We start from the raw sequence: 15,150 nt of genomic DNA, 5'->3' as shown, positions 1-15,150 counted from the left end.
ACCGAGAGCAGGCAGCACAAGACGAGTAAAGGAGCCTTACACACAGTAGGACACGTTCTTGCGTTCAAAGACAGATGGGAAGAGTCTAACTCCGTATGCAGGGGTCTTGTGACTAATTTTTCAAAGTTTTAAACTGCATTAATAACTTCACACTGCGTCCTAAAAATGTGCCATTTATGGATGCTGAAAGCCAGTGAAACGCGACATCCACAGTGCTGCAAACACACAGGTCCAAAAAGCATCCGTCTGATGCATATTTTCATAGACCAAAAAAAATAGAACAGACAGATGCAAGAACACGTCTTGTGAGAACAGCCCTGTCAACTACAGACATATTGAAAATGTATTATATGTAATTAATTGCAATTAATCGGATTCTTATATAATTACATTAAAATATTCAAGTTTTTTATTTTCAGTTGAAAGCCCTTGTAACATCTGATTCTAAATTCTATAGGCATAGTTAACTATCTGATTATTTAGATAAAGAATATTTTAAATGAACCGATTAAATTCTAAAAATACATGTCTTTGACAAACATGTTACATGTAAATGGGTGTTTCTTATATGTTGTATTTTCACTTACAACTTCATGAAAAATAAACAGAAGATAAAATACCATTACTTACAGGTGGACATTATGTTTCAAAAGAGCCCACACACACAACGCAATCTGATGCATAGACCATTAGATAATCCACATGAAGCACAATGTGCACACAGCACATAATGTTCAATCTGGCTAAAAACATGTTAGCTTTCCTGGATTAGATGACTTCATTGGAAATTATGTAGTACTTTAAACCAGTTGTATTAGGATTCAGATCGCTGCAACCAGAAGTGGATGTCATCCAGATATGGGCAGAGAGGATCATTCACTCTAATTACATATGGCCACCAGGAGATAAACCAAATACATGACATAGACTCAATGATGACTCAAATGACACAGAATGGAACTGAATTAGATCTCGTTACTCATGCCTGCATGCTTTGGAGAGAGAGCATACCTTTAGGCATTGTTGTGTAATTAGTTCTTATGTACAATTATTATGTTTTTATTTGTTTGGAGAGGCTTTTGGACACTTGGAGATGTTTTTTTACATGAGGATAGATTATTTTTATAGTGCTGTAACTTTTTTTATTTTTTTGTTGTATCAACACAATATTTTACTCAGTTACATGTGACATGATTGGGAACAAAACAGTTTTTTGAAAATACCTTATTTACCCCCTGAGATATATAATATAAAATAAGAAAAATAAGAAATTTAATTTTTGGCTTAAGTTTTTTTTTGATTTTTCATCAGTTTCTTCGAATGAGAGTCTCAGAATTTAACACAATCTATATCATTAAAAAAAATTAAAGGTTTTCTTTGAAATTATACCAAGCACTTGACCCTCTTTGTTTTGTTTTTTGTCAAGTTAGAAGCCTTTAATTTTGGGTAAAAACACCCTCAGATTTGTAAGGGATAAACAAATCAAATTCCTTAAATTAGTCATTCATAATTGACCAGCATATTTTGAAAAAAAAAAAAATTGGCATTCTTTAGTACTTGCTTCAAAGTTTCCTTAATGTATCTTCTCAGATTATGATCCAGTAAGAAGACAACACTCGACTTCTCACTGCCGTCTCCCTCATTCTCTGTTTATACATAGTGTAAATGTAAAGCCATTGCAGCTCTTGAAATGCCTCTTTGCCGTGTCAGACTTTGAGGTTTTGTATTGTTCTGACAATATATATACAGTATATATATATATTTTTTCCCACAGTCTCAAACAACACCTCTAAAGTCTTCTCTGTTGAGACTAGTACTGCTAAAGCTGATATGAAGACAGTTGGAGATGTCAGTAAAACATATTTCATCTCAAAATCAAAAGAAAGAATGAAATGATATTTAGCTTTAAAAAAAATGAAGCCTTTTACTGTAAAGCAAAAAAATATTTTTATGGCTGTTATGTGTAAATAATTGTAAAGTATTTATACATCAAGGAAGTGGTTGTTGTACTGCCTTTAATGTATGCTGATTTAAATTATATATACTGTACATATATACAGTATATTATATATAAAAAGTAACGAGAATTATCATTGAGAATGAAAATTAAAAAATAATTAAAATTCATAAGTAAAACATCCAGTCATGTTGTAGTAATGAGAATTTTTGGGAATTTTTGCTTAGTTATCATGAATAATGTCACAATGCAACAAAATGTTTTTAAAAAAATTTAAAAAAAAATGTAATACTCTTAAAAATGCAAACTTAATGTTAAGAAAACCGGTAACACTTTAAAATTAGGTTCTGTTTGTGAACATTATTAAATACATAAACATTATTATTAAATGAATTAACTATGAACAGTATTTTTTAAAGCATTTATTACTTTGGGGAATGATAATTTATGGAAATGCAATTGTTCGTTGTTAGTTCATAATGCATTAACTAATGTTCATATATACAACTTTTAATGTAAAATATATATGTAGAAATCATCATTAACAATAAATAAACAAGTGCTGTAAAAGTATTGTTCATTGTTAATACATGTTTATTAATGTAGTTAACTAATGTAACCTGATTTTAAAGTGTTACCAGAAAACACTTTTCTTTCTTTCTTTCTTTCTTTCTAACATTGTCTGTTTTGTTTCTCGTGTGTAAAGATGTTCATTCCCACATTTTGGAAGAGCAGCTGAAGTGAAAGTGTGTGAAGACGTGTTTCAGAATAAAACCCCACACGCCTCTATATCGCCGCTCCTTGCACTCATACGCACACATAAAGCCCCAAAAGTGGTCTCGCACGACCCCCAGCCTCTTTTCCCGGGAAAAGACCTGCCCCCCGTCTTCAGAGGGCTGGTTCCCAGGGGCTGATAGCTAATGAAGCTGCACTGATTCTTTTGTGAGGGGCCGTGTCTTTAAATCCAAAACCTCAATCTCACGCATATATGCACACACATACATACACAAAGAAATGTGAAATTTGGGTTTAAGCTTTTGTGGCTTAATGTTGATTACCACAAAATGTAATTTGGGCTCGTCCCTCCATTTCTTTAAAAAAAAAAAAAAAAAAAAAAGCAAAAATGGAGGTTACAGTGAGACACAATGAAAGTGAATGAATGTTCGGAGGGTTTAAAGGCAAAAATGTGAAGCTTAGAATTTAATAAAAGCACTTGCATTAATTCTTCTGTTAAAATTTGTGTATTTTACAAGCTGTGAGCATGACCCAACACTTAATCATCACATTTTATAATCACTGAGATCATCAAAATATATTGCATACAGTAGTGATAATTGTTGTGTTCATGTGCTGACATGCTCTGCTTTTAGGCAAGAAAGTCGTAATTGCAGATTCTTTAAGGTGTGGCTGGATCCTCCTTTCTGTCTGTTCACATGTGTGAATAATGTTATCTTCAGCTCATAGATGCCTCATTATGACACAGCACTACGGGCATATTAACAAATGGGTCAGCAATGCACGAGACAAAAAAAACAAGAAATATATATATATAATTTTTTTTTTTTTTTTTTTTTGGGGGTTCTGTATTTTTGGCTAGAGAGGCAAAGGAACAGCATCAGGCTTTTTTATTTACCTATATTCTGTGTATTTATCTAATTCGGTTTAATTTCTTGATGTTTCTAATAATTCTCACATTTCACACATTAACATCACATATTTACACATGAGAAGGAAAAGTTGTGATTGGACATTTACCATTGTATTCTTCAAAGTACTTTGGAGTACCATGTAAATACTATTGTACATGAATATCAAGTACAAGGATACTGTATTACCATCTGATACCATCACACAGATAACACTAGACACAATCTCAATGTCAGTTGGTCTTTGACACAAAGTGTTAAATGCAAGTAACCAAATGCAAGAGAGCAGGGGCCTAGACATTTAAGTAGAAGTGCCCTCTAGGGTTTTATTTATATGTCTTTTCAGTTTAAAGCCAGAGCCCTCTGGAGTATAGAGTTGTTTCTTCAACTGTGGGCACTTTTAGCCCAGTGGACCTTTAGAAAATAAACTCTTAAAACACACTTTTCACACTGTCACTTGTTTATTTAGAGAAAAAGTTTGCCCAAAAATGATCATTCTCTCATCATTTACTCACCATTATGCCATCTTAAACTCATATTACTTACTTTCTTCTGTGGAAGAAAGATATTTTGATGATGTGAGGTGCATTTTGTTTTTTTCATACAATGCAAGTCAATGGGGTCCAAAACTTTCAAGCTTAATCACGAAGTCACGAATAGAGCCCGACCGATATGGGATTTTTGAGACTGATACCGATTTTAGAGGGGGGAAATTCACAGATTACCGATATGGTGGCTGATATAGATAATTTTTGAGCTGGAATGAAAACAGACCTTTTCTATGTGGATTGTTCACCGATTTTGCACTGATATGACTATGCAAAGGAACTCAGAAGGCTGCTTTCTTAAATATTTTTTATCAAAGAATATTTGACATTATTATTATACATTGTCAACAAATTCTAGAAATGAACTCTGAGGAAATAAAGAATAAATAAAAATAAAATAAATAGCTAAATAAACAACAGTACTGTATGTTCAGTATCAGTCAGTTGCTGACCATTTAAATAAAGAATAAATAATAATAAAATAAATAGCTAAATAAACATCAGTACTGTTTAGTATCAGTCAAATGCTGACCATTAAAATAAAGAATAAATAAAAATAAATTAAATAGCTAAATAAACATCAGGGGCCGGTTGCACCAGCTATACATACATTACAACTTAGTCTAGTTGTGGTGTAAATGGGCACCAAGTCAAAATTTATGCACTACTAAATGTTTGAGCGTTGCACCACTACATTTATGTAGGACGTAACCCTACGAATAAACTAAATATTTACAGAAGCCTCCGACCAGCAACGGATGGAATAAAAAAGCAGACTTACTTAATTACATCAATGAGCTCATGTTTTGGTTGACAGGCTTCAGTCCTTTCGACATATATGATGGTGTTGGCATTTACACTCATTTACATTTACGAGAGAGAGAAAAATTTTACTTATAAGCGGCTCTTTAGTATGAAACCGATCTAACGGTGCCGTTTTTAGGCTGCGTCACCTGGTGTCAAGTTTCAACACATTCAGAATATATATAATATATTCAAATTAATAAATGTCTATTTTTCCAGCCTGTTGTATTAGTATTCATCACCCCTTATTTATTTTAGATACAGTTCCTATATTATTTACACAGGGCAAATATACTATTTATTAAATCTACTTTTATTGCATATCCTAGTTTAATGTCTGGAAAACCAGACTTTTAAATATTACATTTTATAAATGCAACGACTGGAATTGTTCGGTTGAAGGGGTACCAAACTGTGAATCCTGAACTAAACAGTTTGGTGAATACATGTTTACACATTAGCTTCCACTCAGTTGACAAGCACTGAAAGTACGCTACATGGTTAGCTAGTTACCTATAAGCTCGTTGCCACGGAGAGCAAAAGATGGACTTTATTTACTTTCCAGCATTGTGTCTCACCAACTAGGTAACAACATAGCATGAAATCAACACTCAACAGACACAATCCACTACCGCACTGTTGTCTGCTGAGCTGCAAAAAGATGCTGTGATGTTTACCTTTCAATATGCTACATTACTGACTGCACTGTAGCTGGCTAACATAACAAACAGATGTGATCAACATGAGCGACAGGGTTGTCAGGGACAGGGTTAACGTTATATTGGTTATATAAAATGATGGGATCATTGTTTATTAACTTTCCAGTATGTATTTCACAAACTAGTTAGCAATTTACCGAGAAGACACCACTGAACTCCGCCCTGTCTGTGGAGCACAGATTCAGAGCGCGCTCTGCTGGACAAACTACGTTATGACACCAATTCTAAAGCATTGTTTTCTGCATTATATGTTCTGAAAAAAGTTTTCATATCTGCACATATCGGTAAACATATACGCCGATACCAATATATCGGTGAAAGGCTAATATCGGCCGACCGATATATCTAGTCACGAACATGTCCACCATATTGTGTTTTTAAAGCATCATGTGGTGGAAATGACATTTTAAACTTTGAATTAAATGGATGACTCTTTTGTCTTGTGAACGTTCATTCATTCATTCATTCATTGTTAAGGCTAGTGTCATATATATGTACTGTATACAAAATACACACATGGAAAATGATATACAATAAGATATTTTTTTTTTTTTTACACAGCACTATCTAGGGATATCATAAAATATAAATTATTGATCAGCACATTATATGATCTATATATTTTTTATTTTTTTTTGTTTTTTTTGAGGCATCAGTATATTAAAATTAGCCAACATTTTATTTAGAAGCCTAATTTGCGTGCTTTCCTATTCACTCAGTTTGGCATAATAGCATTGGCAGACCACAAGAGGGTGATATAACATCTACTGAAGCCGGTCACAGGTTTCTCTCACACACACACACACACACACACACACACACACACACACACACACACGACGAGCTGATGCTGCGCAACAGATAGCAGTCCAAAGTTACAAAGGTTTATGTACTACTTCAAGAATAAACAGTGACATTGATGAGTTTGCAGGTTAGTCTTAGAAAAGTGGTTTGATGATAATAGACTTTCATTGAATTTAAGTAAAACAAAGTTCATAATATTTAGTAATCGGCAATGTATTAATAAAGCTAAAATTAGGATTAATGAGGAAATAGAAAGTGTGTATGAAAATAAATTTCTGGGTGTTACAATAGATCATAAATTAAGTTGGAAACCACATATAAATAATGTAAAAACAAACATTTTTAAATCCATTGCAATATTAAATAGAACAAAACATATTTTGAATGAAAACTCATTATATATACTGTATTGTTCGCTCATAGTTCCATACATTACTTACTGTGTGGAGGTATGGGGTCATACATGTAAAGCCAACATAAATCCAATATATATGTTACAGAAGAGAGCAATAAGGATTGTAAAAAGGGTTGACTATTATGAACCAACATATATATTATTGAATTACATGCTTTCAAATTTGATTTAGTTGATTTTTACACTGCACAGATAATGTATAAAGTATATAATAATTTACTTCCAAATTGTATTCAGAGGCTGTTCGAAATAAGAGAAAGTCATTATAAACTAAGGGGAATGTACATGTTTAAAAAAAATAAGGGCAAGAACTAATATAAAAAATAGATGTATATCTGTTCAAGAACCTATGGAATAATTGTGACAAGTAATTAAAAATGTGTAGTTCACTTTGTAAATTCAAGAAAATTTTTAAAAATAGGGTGATAAATAACTATATAACTCAATATGAATAATTTGTGTATGTAATATTTAAACTGTTAAACTTATTAATGTCTGAAATGTGTATCTTTGTAGTTATGTATGCACATTTTGGGAAATGTTTTATGTAACTGTTTTGTTTATCTTGTATGAATCAAATTCACTGAGAAAAGTGACGCTCATTAGATAAATATGTAAAAAGGGTAGGTGCAATAATCAAAGGCTTCAGCCTACACATTTTTCGGTTATCATGTATATTTAAATGTATTATGAAGAATTGTATTTGAGGACCGAAATACATTTTTGAAATTAGTGAATTAGTGTATGAAACTGTTGTAACTGCGCAAACTGAACGATTAGAAATGGCGACGTTAATTATGCAATTTCTCTGTATGTAGCATTGAGTGGGTCTTTCATTCAAGCTGTCAAACCACAAAACGACATTCTTTAACTGAAAATACTAGTTTAGTTCATACTAGTTAATAATAGTTTTGGCTATATGAAAGATACATACACAATATATCATCCAGCGATGTCTAGAGTAAATAATCTTTGTCCTTTGATAATGATTTGGGTCGAAATTAATGGAAAAATATGCGAGTTGCACTCCGTGGTGCTGCAGAATTTTGATACTGAGCGTTGGCGTTGTGTGCGTGCTTTTGTAGAAAATAATTTTTTCAAATTTTTGAACGCTCCATGTCGTCCGCCAGACGTGTCCGGTGTGTGACCCCCTTTATTTTACCCTGCCGCTCACACTTTACCAAAGTTGTGTTGAGAAAAATGTTTGAAAAGACAATGACTATTGTGCAACGAGCAGCCCTATTTATATCTAACAAAAATCCTGATATATATCGATAATCATCAGGAAAATCTTCCGATTATGGGTGCGTGAAAAGGGCATCAATCCCATGCCTAGCACTATCTCATATTTCATCTCAAGCATGTTCTTAACAATTATTTTTAAATTTTTTATTTGGAATGCCCAATTCCCAATGCGCTCTAAGTCCTCGGATGGCGAAGTGACCTCAATCCGGGTGGCGGAGGACGAATCTCAGTTGCTTCCGCGCCTGAGACCGTCAATCCACGCATCTTATCACATGGCATGTTACCGTGGAGACCTAGCACGTGTGGAGGCTTCACGCTATTCTCCACTGTATCCACGCACAACTCACCACGCACCCCAATCAGAGCGAGAACCACATTATATTGACCATGAGGAGGTTACCCATGTGACTCTACCCTCCCAAGCAACCGGGCCAATTTGGCCGGAGTCACTCAGCACGCCCTGGATTCGAACTTGCGACTGCAGGTGTAGTAGTCAGCATCAATACTCGCTGGGATACCCAGGCCCCCGTTCTTAACAACTCTTAACTAAAAACTTGTAACAAATATATGATGGAAATGACTGCGATACTGTCGTAATTTTGGGAAAAAATGATTCATTTACATCATTTTCACACAATAAATAGTCAATATTGGTTTATGATTATTTTACTCCTTGTTTAGATTAACATAACTGTAAAAATTGAATCATTATTTTTATGATTGATTCAAAAGTTTCCAGGACTTGTGACGATATAATAAAAATGTATAGTGTTTTAGTTTTAATTAAAATAAACCCTTTGAAATATAAAGGCTCCGTTTACACCTGGCATAAACATGGTTTTCATATCTGGATATTCTTTAGCTGGATTGCATTTACATCCTGCAGTCAAATGCCACACATTTGTGTGGTGCAGTTGAAACCTGGTTAAATGTGTTGTGCGAGACATGAGTAGAGATTTAAGGAGAGAGTCGAGACATTCCAAGTTTATTCCAGTTGAATAATACATGGGATATTGTTCATTTTTCTGGTGACAAGACTGCAAGGCCACAGCATCTGTTATGTTCTTCACCTTGAGACAGCAGAATAAACAAAAAAGCGCTTTGTCAATGCTGGATGACTGTAGTGCAACCTCATTATATAATTACTTAGTCTAATAGCGTAGTTGTATCCGGATTACGGAAACTCAGTGATCCGATCACAGTACGTCTTGGGTGCATTTACACCTGCCATTTAATGTAGTCAACTAGTGCTATCCGATATTGATTAGATCACTGAAAATGCATTTTAATGCCAAGTGTAAAGGGGGCCAAAGTAACACCAGGATACAAAATAATGCATGGAAACACAAATAGTGTGTGACATTGTAGTGTTGATGAATCTTTCTCTGTGAATTTCTCTCTCTCAGCTGTGACGAGTATGTCACTCAGTTGGATGAGATGCAGCGTCAGCTAGCAGCCGCAGAGGACGAGAAGAAGACGCTGAACTCTCTCCTCCGTATGGCCATTCAGCAGAAGCTGGCACTCACACAGCGCCTGGAAGACCTCGAGTTCGACCACGAACAGACCCGCCGGAGCGGAACCAACGGCCGCGCCAAGACCACCTCCTCACGCGGGAGATCCGCCCACAACTCCACCTACTCCCGTGTAAGTCAAGCCCCCACCGCCACCTGCGGGGGTAACGGTGAGCCCAACGTCCACGTGGGAACGCCGATGGTCTTCTGCAGTGAAAAGTACAAGATCTACTGCGACTAAAGCCATTGCTTCAGTTGATAGCTGACTGTACAAAGCTCCACTCACGCTCTCTTGCTTGCTATGTGCTAACCCGTATGATGTGTCCATGTGTTTAGGGCGGAATAAGGTCATGCCTGCCAGCGTTCTAGTATCCAGCAGAATGAAGTTGATGTTGTAGAGCTTGCTAAGGGCAGTATGATAGCATTTAGTCGTATAGGTTCACGGGAAGGGCTGCGTGTCGTCTTCCGGTATTATGGTGCTTAATGCAGCTTCGCACATGGGTCTGTGTACGTGTTCTTAGATTTGACCGATATATGTGCTAGATAGAGAGCACTTTGAATTGTGGTTGTCACAGTCTGGTTGATAGCTTTTTGCCCTCTTTCTTTCAAAAGTCCTTTTTCCTCTGACCTTCATCCCAGTGGAGAAAAACTGCTTAAACCAGCCAAAGGTGGTCTTACTAAAGTAGCTAAGACCGGCAAACCACTGGTGTAAGCTGTTTTTCAAGCGGGGATCTCTCTCTTGCCTCTGAAACGGGCAGCCCGTCCAATCAGGTAACGTGTGTTTACATGACAGATGAAACTAAATATGCAAACTTTCTCCCTGCCTTGTTGACGTGCAGGAAAACCCACTGAATTGTGCCATTTTATTTTGCTAGAATTAAAAAAATAAATAAAAAATTGACGGGTTTGGCCCACGAGTGAGCGTTTTGAGGGATGTCACTCATGAGGAGGCAGGCGGGAACGCACGGGGTCCATACATAAGCATGCGCCGGAAAGCGCATCAGTTTCTGGCCTGTTTTTCAGTTTGCAATTGCTAGTAGATGTGTGGCTGCAAAACTATTTCTGAGAGCTTTAACATGTTCTAGACTTGATTTCATGTACTTGAGCACACTTGACACAGGGCTTAATGTGGTTAAGTCATGGTGAAGGGCTTTACATGGTGATAATTCAATGTTCACTTCAATTTATGTGTAGAAAAAACAGAGGAGGAGTCTTGTGTGTCGCGACACTCCTTTCAAAACAACACAAATCATGACTTGTCTTTTTTGGAGTTAGTAGATAACTTACTGTATGATAAGAAATCACCCTCAACTCCATATAGAAAACATGTTGAGTCATGTTCAAAAGACAGTAAGGTATATTCCCATATAGTCTAGTGGTTAGGATTCCTGCTATTTACCCTGGCAGCCCGGGTTCGACTCCCGGTATGGGACATGAGTCCAGTGTCTTTCCTAATACATTAATCTCCAATTAATTTGATCACCCATTAATACTTTTCAATCATCAATCATATTCAATTACTGACAATTTTATGAAATGGAATGAGATAAGTAACATTTGTCAGGGATTGCTGAGAATATTCTGGGTTCAATACAAGTTCAGCTCAATTGACAGAATTTGTGGCATAATGTTGATTACCACAAAAAATAATTTTGGCTCGTCACTCCTTAAAAAAATAAATCAAGGTTACAGTGAGGCGTGTACAATGGAAGTGAAACGGACCAATTTTTGGAGGGTTTAAGGCAGAAATGTGAAGCTTATAATTAGAGGTAGACCAATATATCGGTTTTACCGATTAATCGGTGCCAATAGTTGCTTTTTGGATCTGAACTATCGGTTATTGGCACAAATCTATGCCGATAGTTTTTTCACCATTTCATATTTTCAAAATAAGAGTCCCTGGTGTTTTTTGAGCTTGTTTATACTTAAAAGTACCACGTTATGCACCAAATCTTCATTTTTTTTTGGTTATTATTGGGATTTTGGTTGAACAATAAACTGCATCTTGGATTTTATTCATTTTGGACTATTTGCCCGCCATAGTAAGAAAAGAATGAGATAATTTTTGACATTCTATGAATCGATTTTAAAAACTATAAGCCATTTAATTGGTTATTGGCCATTCCCACCACCTTAGTCATCAGTATTGGCAAAATCCACTATCGGTTGACCTCTGCTTATAATTTTATAAAAGCACTTGCATTAATTATTCTGTTAAATCTCATGTATTATTTGAGCTGTAAAGTTGTTTAAAACAAAGGTTTTACAGTTGTTTTAAGGTTTACATGTCGTCATGGTAACGAAGTTGTAAATTTGGCTATAACTTTTTATCACACTAATATCATGTTAACAACACAGTGACTATACTTTTGAAACAGTGATTATTTTAATATTTACGGATTGGCCCCATTGACTTCCATTGTAAGTGCCTCACTGTAACCTGGATTTTCTTTTTTTTTTTTTTTTTTTTTAAGAAAAGGAGAGACGAGTCGAAATACATTTTTGTGATAATCAACATTATGCCACAAATGCTGTCGATTGAGCTGAACTTGTATTGAACCCAGAACATTCCTTTAACTAGGTCTGGTGGTTTGGTATCGATATCTGATCTAGTGCTTTACTTCATAAATAAGCTTTGTATATTTGTATTTTTGTTTTTTGTTTTATGCTCAGAAGATATTGATTTACATTAGATGTTTCTTGCCTTGTCAATGAATGTAGAATTTTACCGATTTTGGTTTTAGAAAGTTTTACTAATTAACATCTGGTAAATGCTGCTGTCAGCACGCCACCGAGGAGGAGCAGATCAATTCATATTTCACTGTTTGCAACCTTTACTATTTAACATGCATTTTAAAGTCCAACCAGGCAAACTGTTTGTTTATTTGTTTGTTTGTTTTTTGGGGGGGAACTAATTGTAATAATTTGGGCTGAGGACTTTTAGTGATTTCCTGGCTTCCTACATTAACATCATCTACATTAATCTTCCACACTAACAAACATTGGCTGTTTGGCTTCTGGTGACTAACACTGTTTTACATTTAATTAATTTCTTCCAAAATTAGTTGCATTGATTTCTGCTTCACTGCAGCTTATGTTCAGATGGAAGGCTTTCTGAATTTAACATTAATGCTAACTGCTATTATTTCTGTTCTCCAATTCAACATTCCCAAACGGCTCAAGTTGAACTCCCCTGGACTAACAAAACACACTGGATGACCATTTACTTGGTTCTTTTTTCATTCTTGGAAATTATAAACCTTTCTTATCGTTATACGTAGGGTATTTTAAGTACATTTTGACTTTTAAGGAAAAGTTTTGATTTGTTACATTGGAAGCCAGCATTCAAAGTCCTGAAAACGTCAACTTTTTTTTATCAAAAGAAAAGTGGCTAGATTTCCTCAACTTTCATCGGTTTGTCTAGGATTTTGTAACCTTTGCTCTTTTAATATAGGGTTATATTGCTTTTATGTTAACTTTTATTTTATTAACCTAGTTTAGTGTTTTGGTTTACGAGTCGGTATTTTACACAGTATATTTTAAGAGTATTGGGTTTCTTAGTGATATTATCACATCATCACAGTCTGTGTTATGTATCCTATTACTCCTCTGTGTTCTTCATCATTTTTGTTTTTCACATTTGTTTTACTGCCATATTTTAAACAAAATTCCAGGCGGTCATATGCTGGGCTTTTGTCGATGTATTATTCCTAGGAATAGTTCAAAGTGAACATTTACAAACTTAATGACATTGTGGCATAATTTGATAAAGAAGGCTTTGGAAGAACCAGCAAAACGATTGAATTACAATTAAAATTGCATGGATTTTTCTTTCTTTTTCATTTCAAGCACCTTCACTCGAGCTTCACAGGGATCACTGACCTTCAGCATTTTGTACAAGAATAAATGAATTAATTCCAAATTGGAATGCTGTAATTCTCTCTCTATCTATTGTGCCAAGTGTCGGTGCACCGTCTGGGTTTTTGAAAAGGATCGGAAGCGTTATACAAGAAGAGGGTGTGGCCCGTGACCTTTACCTTACCCTCCATTTGGTTTTTGTTGATGCTTTTCATTCTGACCATTAGTGCCTCTTATTATTTCAAGAGAGAATCCTAGACTAGCTTTTAGGTTTTTGTAGTTTTCTTTTCCCACTCCTTCCGAAAGATCAACAGATGAGGATGTCTCGTTTCAGACTTAACAGCAGCAATAAGTGCAGAAGACATTCATTCTGTTTCGTGAGAGTGTGAAGATGATATTTACCGTTAGTGAAATTAAACCGAGATTGTACTGAATTCTTCAGGTCAGTGATCCTAATAGCAAATTCAGGGGTTTTAGCTAAAGTTATTTTGTCAAATGGTTTGAAGCCAGATTTATCCTTGTTTGCCTCATTATGAACAAAACTTCTGAGACACGAAACGCATGTTGTGTTTTGCTGTTGGAGACTGGTGTTATTTAGCTTTGTATGGTGAGATAGCTGAAGATCATGTGGTATTGATAGTATTGTTGACAGTTGTGAGAAAGCGTGCGTCTTCTTTCTGTCCAATAGTTTTGTTTTTTGTTTTTGTTTTTTTTTATATAATCTTGAATATTTTTACATGGTTAAACAAGCATTACGATTTCAGGAAACAGAAAACATTTTGCATCAACAAGCAAACGGTGCCATGAAAGTCGCATCTTGTTTGTTGAGGCATAAATATAAGAAATACAGTCGGTAAGCGAGGAAAAAATAAACTAAGTGCAATTTTTTTTAAAACAATTTACATGGAAAATAAAGTTTTCTGTTTGCTGGAAGTAAAAGCATCGTGATATTCAACTAGCTGTGGAAGCTTATGATTGGAAACTCTTATTGTGTTCCAGTATTGATCTATACGGAAAGTTTGATAACTTTATATAAAATAACATCTACTTCCATATGTTTGTATTTATTTGAAATGTCGTGCAGTACTGAACTTTATAATATGCATTATTATGTCATATGCATGTTTTTTCTCAGTCATGGGACTTGTACACAGAGTCGAAAAAACAAACTTTACAACTCCAAAGAATTGGAAGACAAAACGAGAATGGGGTAAAAAGAGGGAGAGCTGGAAATGTTTAGTTTTTAACTGGTATATTACTGCTGACATAAACACAAAGTATTGTTTACTCTGTCTGTGTAGAGGTAGTCATGCTGGCTAAAATCAATAAATACAAATAAAAAGTCACACCTTTTCTTTGCGTGTTTGTGTGCATGTTTTGTGTCAAATTTTCCCTTTCCATTTTAAAGGATGGGTCTCATAGTTTTTAATAATTAATAATTTATTATATTAATAATAATGATATAATTACATGCAATCATCAGGGGTGGTTCTAGGATCAGTGGATATTCAGGGCTTAGTCCAGATCCCTGTGGATACATACAGTATGAGGCCATTTTAATATTACTAAAACTAAAATGAAAATGACCCACTAACTCTTAGAAATGCTCAAAGATCTGAAGCTGTGTGATTTTAACACTATGT

General features: G+C 35.0%; 1 protein-coding gene across 1 annotated transcript in view; it reads left to right on the top strand.

Annotated features, from left to right (window-relative positions):
- LOC127414800 (protein bicaudal D homolog 2-like) overlaps positions 1–14,860 on the top strand; it is a 58,629-nt gene extending 43,769 nt beyond the window's left edge. The window contains exon 9 of the mRNA XM_051653121.1: positions 9,545–14,860. Within this exon, the coding sequence (XP_051509081.1) occupies positions 9,545–9,890 (346 nt within the window). The 3' untranslated portion in view covers positions 9,891–14,860. The remainder of the gene's footprint in view (positions 1–9,544) is intronic.
- The last annotated feature ends 290 nt before the right edge of the window (positions 14,861–15,150 follow it).

This window comes from Myxocyprinus asiaticus, chromosome 24, assembly GCF_019703515.2.
Source record: "Myxocyprinus asiaticus isolate MX2 ecotype Aquarium Trade chromosome 24, UBuf_Myxa_2, whole genome shotgun sequence".
Lineage (NCBI taxonomy): Eukaryota > Metazoa > Chordata > Actinopteri > Cypriniformes > Catostomidae > Myxocyprinus > Myxocyprinus asiaticus.
This window is presented reverse-complemented; position numbering and strand designations above follow the sequence as displayed.